The sequence below is a fragment of the Halichoerus grypus genome, chromosome 5, assembly GCF_964656455.1.
Source record: "Halichoerus grypus chromosome 5, mHalGry1.hap1.1, whole genome shotgun sequence".
Taxonomy (NCBI): Eukaryota; Metazoa; Chordata; class Mammalia; order Carnivora; family Phocidae; genus Halichoerus; species Halichoerus grypus.
In genome coordinates this window covers 177666535-177677642 of record NC_135716.1, presented here as the reverse complement: position 1 = coordinate 177677642, position 11108 = coordinate 177666535, and the positions used below count along the sequence as shown (strand labels likewise).

The 11108-nt window shown below is 51.6% G+C and overlaps 1 protein-coding gene across 2 annotated transcripts in view; it reads left to right on the top strand.

The window, feature by feature from the left end:
- The first annotated feature begins 897 nt into the window (after nt 1-897).
- The window catches only part of KAZN (kazrin, periplakin interacting protein), a 1038326-nt gene continuing 1028115 nt past the window's right edge, over nt 898-11108 (top strand). For both annotated transcript variants that reach the window (XM_078073774.1, XM_078073773.1), the window contains exon 1: nt 898-1799. In XM_078073774.1, the coding sequence (XP_077929900.1) occupies nt 1679-1799 (121 nt within the window). In that variant the 5' untranslated portion in view covers nt 898-1678. The remainder of the gene's footprint in view (nt 1800-11108) is intronic.

Sequence of the window (11108 nt, the reverse complement as noted above, 5' to 3'; positions counted from 1 at the left end):
GAGGGAATGGTCTCTGATGTTCCATAACGTCACGGCTTAGAGAAGAACCTCTGCCGTGCAAGAAAAGGGCTGGTCAGGCATTCTAGCTACCTTAGAGTGAGAACATGAAGTTGACTTCATTTAACTCTTGGAAGTTTGTCAGGGCTTCCTGTGCCCTGCCTTAACCATCCCGCACAACCCTCTGAACATCACTGAGCTGTACGACTTGCTGGCAGAGAGCTCCAGTGGAAAAGCTTCTGTTTGAGAGCCTTTCTGGCCCACACATCAGTTGGAACTTTACTCTCTGTATCTTGAACACCGAAGAGGCAAATGGCTTTTCAGCCCAGGTCCTCCTTGGGTACCCTGCCTGCCGCTATGCCATTTCCCTTTCTCTCTCCTGGTGGACACGGTGCCACCAGCATCCTGCCAGATCCCCAGCAAAAGTATCTGAAATGCTGGCTGGAGAAGATGCAGCGTCTCTCTCTCTCTCTCTCTCTCTCTCAAGTTAGCACCTTTGCGATCAGCAGATGGGATGTCAAAATAGAGACAAGGCACGCACTGCAACAGCTGTTGTAATCCCATGGATGTGGACGGTATTCCTCTTTCCCCGCCCCCCTTTCCAGGGGAACTGTCCCTTTGGGGTGGAGCAGGTGGATTGTTCTGTGCCCAGAAGAGGTCGGGGTTGAGGAGGGTGAAGTGCCCAGACCATGTTGGTGCCATGGGGGATGTGTGGCATTTGCCATCTCTTCTCTTCTTGCTCTTTGGATTTTACTGCTGGCATTCTCCTCTCCTGTGTCTGGCACTCCCTGGGCTGTGGGCATGAAGAGGTTACAGCAGCCAGGAACCTGCTGGGCTGAGTTAGCACTTCCCTCTGCATCCAGAATATCTCCCAAGTACCGTCCCTTTTGCATCACGGAAAAGGGGTGGTGGTGTGGGGGGGGGGCGCTGCAGTAGGTCGGAGCTGGGGCTCTTTAACCACGTCTCGCTTTCCTCCCCACAGCTCTGCGAGGAGGGGGACGCGGGAAGGGAAAGGCATCGGGAGTGAAGGATGAGCCGGGGACACCTCGCCCCAGAGCTGCAGAGTGCCCGCGCTGCGCCCGCCCGCCGCTCTCCCCGCCTGCATCCAGCCGCCCAGGGGCGCGCAGACGCTGCCGGCCGCTCTCGGGCTCCAGGAGGGCGGACTGCGGGGCCTCGGTCACGGGAGCTGAGGGCCTGGGAAGCCAGTTCTCCGGGGCGCCCGGGGCAGCCTCGCCGCCGGCCCTCCTCACTGGAAGGAGACGCTGCGGAGCGTTGGCGGGGACCTGCTGGGGCCTGAGCTCTCCAGCCAGCCAGCCCCGGAGGGGCAGCATCGCAGCGGACTCTGCCCCTTCCAGGTGACTCCCAGGAAGGCAGAGGGGGACTGCGTCCCTGTCGTCGTCCCTCCCAATCGAGAGGAAAGACTCCTGTTGGGCAAAACTTCGATTTCCCTGTGCGTCTAACTCTGGGAGTGTGCAAGATCTGCCAAAGCATAGAGGGTTTCATTTTTCACTTGCTGGTGTTTGAGGAAAACTGCAAGGAGTGAGTGGTAAGAGGAAGAAGCTTATAAACTTTGGGAGTGGGGACCTCTTCTTGGAAGTGACAAGTAGCCTCAGACCTACAGTTCCTGGGCCAGTGACGTCGTCCTTTGCTTGGACGCTCTGAAGGGTCTGGACACTGCCACATGACCCACACCACAGACCCCAGGAGAGCCATGGAATCCACGCTGGCGCCATCCAGTTCTGCCATGGGCCCGGTCACCTTCTCCCACGTCTTTGGTCAGCAGTGCCAGCTCATGGAAGCAGGTAGGAGGGGTGTCGTGTGGGGAGCAGGGTGCTAGCCAGGGGCCCCAGCAGCGGAGGCCCCTGTGTCTGTCTGCCGCGTCTCTCCCTGGATGTAATTTGGAATGTGAGATTCAACTAGCCAGTGATGTGATTGCCTGGCATATTCACTTTAAAGTTGCTAGGACATGCCACCAGACAGAATGTGCCACTGGGGCACGGTCAGTGAGGGCCCCCATTTGTGTTGTCGTCTCTTTTCTCTGTGGCTACCTGGAGGATGAGGGTGGGAGCGTCAGGAGGGATCTGATGACGTGGTGGCTGTGGCCCTCTTTTCAGGGCAGGCGCCAATCCCAGACTGGTCGTCTTCTGTCAGAAGACAGCCTCTCTCGGCTGCCGAGGGAGGTGTGTGAGCCGGGCCTCTCCAGCCAGTGTTGGAGGAACTTAGCTGCTCACGATCGTGTCCGTCCTGCAGCCTCTCCCAGCCCTTGGCTCTGCTGCAGGGAGACCCCATTGCTCTTTGCCCCTGACATTGTCTTCCAAAGGCTCATGTGTTATACAGAGGGGAAATTTGGGGTGGGCTGCAGCCTTACCCTCTGCCAGCCATCTTGCTCGGATGTGCATCGGTCACAAGGAAAACCAGGTGAGGGTGCGTGGCTTGGTGCAAATGGTCATGGGGCTGGAGCCCGCACACCGCTGCTTGATAGGTGCTTATGGTTCTGCTGGAGTCCCACAAGATTCCAGGTGGCCTCATGTCGGCCCGGTTCCCTGCTCTCTGAGTGGATTCCTGTTGGGAGAAGGACCACGTGCTCTCCACAGGTTTCGTGGGTGTTCAAGCGTTAATTGCGCATTTTGGCTGTGAGTCAGGAAGGCGATGAGAAGAGCACTGTATTAGGAGTCTGGGGGCATGTGTCAGTGTTGATGCGAAATTTCACAAGGTGGTTGCGTGACTTTGGCGATGGCAGACCCCACCCCTTTCCCTGGGCCATCCATCTCTAGCTGCAAAACAAGAACTGGACTCACGGCAGCCTGATCCATCCAGACCTTCCATTCTGGGGGCTCTGAAGTCCCGGCACACTGGGGACAACAAACGAGCTGGTGTCTCGGGATGGAATGTGTCTGCACAGGGTGGCAGCTTGTGGGGTGGGTGAGTGAGGGCTCTGGAGCTAGACCGCCAGGGGTCCCAGCTGCACCTGTTACAGGCTGCGTGACCTCAGGCGGGTGACTTCTCTGTCCCTCGGTTTCTTCATCTGTAAAATGGGGATACCACATATACTTCGTAGGGTCCTTGCAGAGTTTAAGTTGGTGTGTGGAAAGCCTTGTACTCCTGGCACGGTGAGTGGCAAGTATTCATTAATGTTTCTAGAGGATGCGGGGGATGCTGGGTGCGCATCCTTCCACGGGCCAGTCGGGGCACCTTGGACTGCAGAGACTTCGGTTCGAGGGGTCCGAAGCATTGAACACCCTTCCCTCCACATGCACTTTGACTCTGGCTCGTCCAGAAGGTTGAGAATCTCCCACTTCACGCATCTGTGGATTATTTGGTCCTCAGTGACTTTGGTGCCTCTACCCCACACGAGAAGGAGACTTGGGAGCTTGCCTGGACCGAGGTTGCACGCCCCTTTCTACTCCCCTGAAGTTACTGTGAGAAGGCAGGTTGGATTTCTGAAGTGCCTCGGTGCTGTCCCCTGTGGCTTTATCCTCTAAGCTTTTGGAGGCATCCAGGCCTAAATCAGCCTGTGAAATCCTCTGTCTCCTTTAAAAACAAACAAACACACAAACAAATAAACAAAACCCCTTTATGTCAGGGAAGCACAGGGAATAATCATGGCCAGCAGTCTCGAGGGAGAATGCTCTCCCTGAAGAAATGCAAAGAGGAGTAAGCCTAAAATAATGCTACCTGATTTGCAAAGCAATGTGACAGTCCTTTCCTCCTATTTTTCTCATTTTAATTTGATAATGGGAATAAAAGAAACTTTAAAATGGCAAAAAAAAAAAAAAAGCTAAGTCAGAAGAGCTCACTCAATTAGGAGGTAAAAAGGGTTGAGAGAAAATGTGGACCCCTCTCCAGCCAGCCATTTGGGGTTCAGTTGGCATCACAAATGAGACCTTCCGTGTGTGAGAAATGACCTCATGGCTACAGGGGCTCACCGCTGTGTCCGTCATGGCTGTTCCCCAGTAAGATGCAACCCTCAGTCAGCCGGCTTCACTGAGCACCTACTATATGCTTTCTCTGCACGGTTCCAGAACTACAGAATCTGAGAGTAAGTCAAAAGGAGATGCTCTTGGGGCACCTGGGTGGCTCAGTCAGTTAAGCAGCTGCCTTCAGCTCAGGTCATGATCCCAGGGTCCTGGGATTGAGCCCTGCGTCAGGCTCCCTGCTCGGCGGAGAGCCTGCTTCTCCCTCTCCCTCTGCCTGCCACTCTGCGTACTTGTGCTCTCTATCTCTCTGTCAAATAAATAAATAAAAAATATCTTAAAAAAAAAAAAAAGGAGATGCTCTTCCTCAAGGAGAAGATGATCTACTTGGCAAATGTAAAGCATATTGAGGAAAAGAGAATTCTACACGATGTGACTTTTTAATGATTCTGTTTTTCAACAATCCTTCCAATAAGTCTTACATAAATTATCTTAATTTTCAAAAATCCTAACCAGTTTCTACAGGCAAGGGAAACACTCAGGTTGTCTGCATGCCCACGTTCATCCCACTAGGAAGTAGTGAAAGGGGAAGGTGAACCCCGGTCAGATGCCCAAGCCTGTGCCTTTAACCGCTAAAGTATGTGGTCCCTGGTGAAGTCGGCTTAGTCTCTTGTGTCTGTAAGTATCCTATGTCTTAGGAGAAGTTGATTCTTCAGAGATGGAGCAGTCAAAGATGCTTAGTGGGGTGGGGATGGGGGGAGGAGCATAAAAGGGCCCATTGGGCTTAGGAGGGCAGCAGTAGAACCCTGGCAGTGAGGATGTAATTATGCATGGGTGGGGCCAATCAGAACTTTGACCCAGTTCATGGTAGCAGGATTGTGAAGGTCTGGTGGGGCCATGGAAAGAGTATGGCGTTCTTTCTCATTTAGTCCCAATTCAGCTTTTTTGAGCTGACTTTTTGCTGTCTGTCTGAATTTGATGAACCCCCAAATCCTAGACCAGGAGTTGGCAAACTATGGCCCTGGTGCCAAATATGGCCCACTACTTGCTTTTGTAAATAAAGTTTTATTGGTACACACCCACATCCATTCATGTTCATTTTATCTGTGGCTGCTTTTGTGCTACAACAGTAGAGTTGAGTAGCTGTTACTAAGACCATGTGGCCCATAAAGCGGAAAATATTTGCTGTCTTGCCCTTTGCAGAATAAAGAGTGCTGATCCCTGCCTTAGACCCACATATGTAGCACAGAATGGGGGTAGATAGAACTTGTGTGGGACTGTGTGGAAGGGCCTAAGCCATGCTTCCTTGCTGGGACCTTTGATAATATATGGTGCCTTGGTTTTCTTATTCCTCCTCCCCACTTCACCATGCACAGTAGGCATTGCTTTAGGCAGGGAGCATTTAGAGTAGGTCTGAAAGCTCTAGTAAGAATAGTTCCCACTGTGTTCCGAGATCTGTAGCAGCTGTGCTGGATGAGCTCGTGTCTGCCTCCTCTTCATGGCCACCCTGCAGGCAGACGGTGCCTTTCCTGTTTAATGGGTGAGTTTAGATGTTGGCAGCCTTGGGACTTAAACCCCAGTCAGCCCGACCCCAAAACCTGTGCTCAAAAAGGGCAAAACTGCAGCTGCTGCAAAGGGTTTTTGTTGTTGTTGTTGTTTTTTAAATGTGTCTTGTCTTTCTCAAGGAAGTGGAGAGAGTGATGTTCTGGCTCTTCTATTGGCTTTGATGCTGTTGTTCACCCTCTTCCCCCTCCGGGGACCTCCACCCACTTTGGGAAGGCTAGCCCTGCAAGTTCTTTCCCTTCTGTTTCTAACCTCCAACCCAAATTTCTCCCCTTCCCTCTGGACCCTGCTGTAGCCCAGAAAGGTAGGAGAGGAGTTAGCCTGGAGGCTGTCACTCTTCATTCCTCCTGCCTGACTTCCTTCAGGTGGGAGCTGAGGGCCACACTCCCAGGCCGGCCGCTGGAGACCTCACTGTATTCCACATCGCTCGTTTCTGGCTGTCTCTAGCACCTGACAGAGATGCTGGGAGGAAATCTAAGGGGATGGGCAGTGCAGACTCAAGCTGCTGTCCTGTTGGTCTCAGTGTAGCTGAGTAACTCCACTTGCCCATCTCCTCCTTGGTCCCCAAAGTGTTGGATGGGGGAGACCGTCTGACCTGGTGTTTGGCTGTGTCTCTGCTGCAGGCTCTTGACTGAGCCCTGGGCCTGACAGTCTGTGGGCCGTGGTTCCTGGGTGGCTTTGTCTTTGGTACCAGGCTCGGACGGGCTGAGCCTCCCCTGTGTCATTCTAGGCCCATTTCCAACTCGTCTTATCCGGGTGCCAAGTGTTTCTGCAGGGCTGTTTCCCTTGACCAGAACGACTGAGGTCATCCTGTCCAATATATCCTGCTGGCGTTGCATGACATCAAACCTGGCTCCAGGGGGAAGACAGAGGAGTGGAGGGAGCAGGAAGGCGAATGGGCTTCCACACCTGGGCCTGCTGTTCTCTTGCACCCCTCCTGGTTGCTGCTCAGAAGCCCCCCACAAGTTGCTTAAGGATCAGTTCCAGCTCACTGCCATGTAGAAGCTCCAGTGTATGCAAGCCATGTCTGTCTATCTGTCTGTCTGTCTGTCTGCCTCCTAAGTCAGGCTGATGCCTGGAGCCAAGGTCTGGTCATCTTTTGACTTTATTACCTCGTTTCTTCCGAAGGCTGCCAGAGGAACCCCCTTTCCTGCCTTTTGAACAATAGAGGGATTTATCTGAATGTACAGCCTATATGTATTTGGAAGCCACTTGCCATATTTATAACCAAGAGAAGGGGAGAACTAGGAGTTATGCCATCTGCTGCGAGCCGAGCACATTGGGCGTGTTTGCACAAGTGAGATAGATGAAGATGAGCAGAGCAAGGAGCCCGTTTCCTGTATTCCCATCTATGGGAATGGGAACTTGGTTTTAAGGTCTCCTTTTAGATCCCCAGGAGATGGCTGGCGAGGACCTGTTCCTTGCCTGGCTGTTTCTGCAATGGGAACAGCATGTTTTGACCTTCTAGACCAGGAATTGTGGTAGTGCCTGCTGGCTGTTGAGCAGAACCATAGCTGACACTCGATCAGGTGCTTATTCCATGCTGGTCGTCATGCTGTGCTTCCATGTTACCTTATTTCCTGCTCGTCACATCCTTGTAAGGTGGTGGACGTCATCCTCGTTTTATAGATGAGACTGAGGCCCATAAAGGGAAGTGTTTCTCTTAACAAGTCAGTGGTTGGGCCAGGATTCAAATTCAAGCCGTCTGCATCCAAAATCTCTACTTATTCCTGTTCTTCTGTCTAGACTCTGTCACATTCCCCCAGCTCCTCGGGAATTCATCCCCGGATGTTGAACACCTAGGCCGGCAAGTGAACGTTTTCTGAATGGACGTGGCCTCTGCCGTAACAACAGTTATTGGAGACAATGTCCACCCTCCAGAAGTTTGTGGCTTAAGGGGGGCGTGACCTTCATCTTCCGTGTGCACAGTTATTCGCAACATGTTGTGTCATGGCGTGACTTCCATTTGTTGGCGCTTTCTGTATTAGGCTCTGGGCGCCCCAAGGTCAGGAGCTACCGTCGTGGCTGTCTTCGCACCCTCCAGACCTCATGTGGTTGGCAGCGTTGTCGTCCTTATCAGTAAGACCACGGCCTAAGTGTTCATCCTTTTCCAGGCTAGCTGTCCGTCTCGTGAGAGGCCGTTAGCACAGTACAGAGGTGTGAGCGGAACCTGGCAAAGCAAACTAGCTGCTATGTTTGTTCTCTTTCTCAAGACTAATTCTTCCTGGCCCTCGAGTTAGCGTGTGGAATCAGGGCAGTGGGGAGAACAGTTTATCCCAGTGGTCCTTCGGGCTGATCAGATTGAGTATTCTTGACTCCAGGCTCTTGAAGGAAAAGAGGCCTACTTGTTGGTGTGAAGGACAAAGTGGCGGGCACCAGCTGCCCGTTGCCCTCTTCATCTCCTCTCGACCTAATCTCCCACCCTCAGCCCCCACGTGGGCTTTTCTCAGCATCCTGGTGACCTCCTTAGGACGCAGCTACTGTCAGTGACCCTCCCTGTGTCATACCTTGACCTCAGGAAGTTCCCGCCGGTGGTGTGTGTTTGAGGGGAAGGCAACAGGGACAAATTGGGTGCTTATCACAGTGGACTAAGTCACGTGTGCAGGAGTCCTGGCTTGTGAGCAGCCCAGGTCATCCCACCGGTCCTTACGTTAGAAGCAGCAGCTGGTCTCTTGTTGACTTCTTTCTCCAGAGACCTGTTTGTCAGAGGCAGGGCCCATATGGTTATTAGTATGGACTTAAGAACTCAACTGCTTGGGTTCAAATCCCAGTTCTGCTGTTCACTAGTTGTGTGACCTTGGACAAGTAGCTTAACCTCTCTGTGCCACAGATTCCTCATCTGTGAAAAGGAAATAGTGGCTTACCTACTTCACAGGGTTGTGGTAGGTCTGACAATGAGCTAATATGAGTGAAATGTTTGTCATAGTGCCTGCCACAGGATGCATTATATATCAACATTTGCAGTCTGTTTTAGTTAGTGCAGCATCTGTCACAGAATACAACAGACTGGCACCTTAAACAGAAACATGTATTTCTCAGAGTTCTGGAGGCCAGGAAATCTGAGATCAGGGTGTCAGCAGATCTGGTGTCTGGTGAGGGCCCACTCCCTGATTTGTAGATGGCTGCCTCTCATTGTAACTCCTACAGTGGGGAGCAGAGAGAGAAGCAGACTCTCCCGTCTCTTCTTCCAAGGGCACTCATCCCACAGTGAGGGCTCCACCCTCATGGCCTCAGCACCTCCCAAAGGCCCTGCCTCCAAATACCAACGCAGTGGGGACTAGGATTCCAACATGCGAATTTTGGGAGGACATTCAATTCATAACTGTCATTATTACTGTTCCTTATTAGCACATCATCCCTATCCTACCTAGTGAGACAGAGTTTAGTAACACCAGGAATTAAAACATTCCTTGTGGTTTTGTCTTTCTGACCACTAAAAAGTTGCTCCTTTTTTCCCTTGGCTAATCACTGTGGTTAAACAAAAATTCCTCAAATTCAACATTTGTCATCCCCAAGGCCAGGAATCACCAGATCTATGAAAATTGCCATCCACGAATCACAAAAGGATGTTTAAAGAAGGTCCTCATTGGACCTGGCTTACCTAGGACAGGCCTAGTTCATGTCAGTCTTCTGGTATAATTACTACAGCACCTGCCTTCATTCACAAGCATGTCCCCCCTTACATGATAAATTAGATGGTCAGCCTTAATAAGGGGCAGCTGAATAAATAAAATTCAAATGTTACTTAAAACACGGAGCATCTGACCTTGGAGGAAGTAGTTGAAGGTTAAGAGACAGTCAGCGGAAAGAGCGAATATTTGGTTTGGAACGGGGGTCAGACAGATCAGGTGAGCTGGGCGCCAGTTCTCAGCATGGCCAGGGGGTGTTTGCTGATGTTGCCAGATCTTATTCTCTAGGAGAACCCTAGAGTCCTGGTCTTCCTATAAAATCTCCCAGTTTTTGAATGGGTGTCACCAAATGCAAGATTTTGAATTCTGGAGGGCCAGACTGGGACAGCTGTGTCCAGCCTGTTGGCCACCCATTTACAATGTCTGGTTTAAGCCTTCAGCTCTTCTTAACAGGTCTCTTGTTCCAGTCTGTGGGTTGCTTCCAGCCTCAGTGGTATTCCCACTTTCTGGTCTCCCATTCCCTTGCCTTGCCTTGAATAAAATAAAAGCGTTTAGGTTGAGCTCTGAACCCCAACTCTTGTCCACATCCCCTTATACAACAAATGTGGTCTTGCTGGACCAAGTATTGTACCAGGCCCTGGGGCTTCAGAGCGCTTGTTTGTGAGCTTGAGTGGTTGGTGTTTTCTCCCTCATCTTAGTCATGGAGAAGACTTCGCAGCAGATGGGAAGTGGGAACAAACAGAAGGAATGTAATCCTGAGGTGCCAAGGCATTCCATTTTTTGACTCAAGGCTACGGCCGTTCCAGACTGGGCAGGTGGGTGCCTTCATGAAATGGGAGGTCTAAGCCAGACCATTAGTGCACCGTCCCCGAGAAGCCCTGGGTGGTCAGGAACAGAGCTGGCTCTCTGTTCTTGATGGCAGCGCTGAAGGGCAACGGGGAAAGCTTCGATTTCTTGAGGTAGTGGGTACTGCTGAATAAGAAGGAAAATGGCCTATTTGCGGGAGAACAGGTGAGAGACCTCACTTCACCCTCGGTTCTCTCTTCAGAAAGTGCTGGGACTAAGTGACTGGTGGGCTTCCTGCTGGAAGCTGGCCTAGGTCGTACGAAGAGCCCACCAAGAAGTGAGACCTGCAGGTACTTTTTCTTGACCAAGGTGTAGTTGGCCTTTAGACTCTTGTTCTTGGACACATTTACTCAATCAACTTTATGGGGGCTGTTCTCCCGAGGCCGTAGGTGGATGAACCAGCTTCTGAAAAACTCATTAGCTGATTCTCCTTATCATTTCCAAACCCTCTGCCAGATGACCATTTAAAACCAAGGGCAAAGCTCTCATCCAGACAAGTCTCCTCCCATCTCTTCCCAGATGAAATGGGATGATTGTAGGTTTAGAAAATCTGAAGGAAAAGCACAGTCCTCCATGACAGTCCCCCTCTGAAGTGGCTGGTGCGTGAGAGAAGCTCTGCCCACAGTGGGCATCACGAGACAAGAAAGAGGTGGGAGGGTTTCCGCACGGGTCACCAGGAAACCCCAGAGCATGGAGGGCTCCTTGAGGACTGAACACTGACAATGTGATGTTTGGAGTAGGGGATGAGAAGAGTCCTGCTGTAGAGGATGTGGAAATGTGAGGTACTAGGATTCCCACGTCGTCATCCCCCACCTTTTGTGGTGGTGACACTTAGACCTTGATAAGTAAACCCTTTCTGGTCTATTACAGTCTCACACAATGTCTTTCTTTTGGACATCAGCTCCTTTGACCAATTCTGATCTCATCTGTCCTCCTAAGGCATAAGCTAGATGAAGCAGATGTAGTCTGGGCTTTTTCTGGAAAGGTAAATGTGCTTCTATTGGTCCTCGATGTCAGCCGTCCTCCCTGGTGCCTGTGTTTGCCTTTGTTTTAACCAACAGGGTCTAATGTCACTGTTGCTAGGTGGGAGCTCCAGCCCCAGAGAGCGAACATCAGTCCAGCTGGCTTCCATTGAAGGAAGAAGACACAGCAGGAGGGC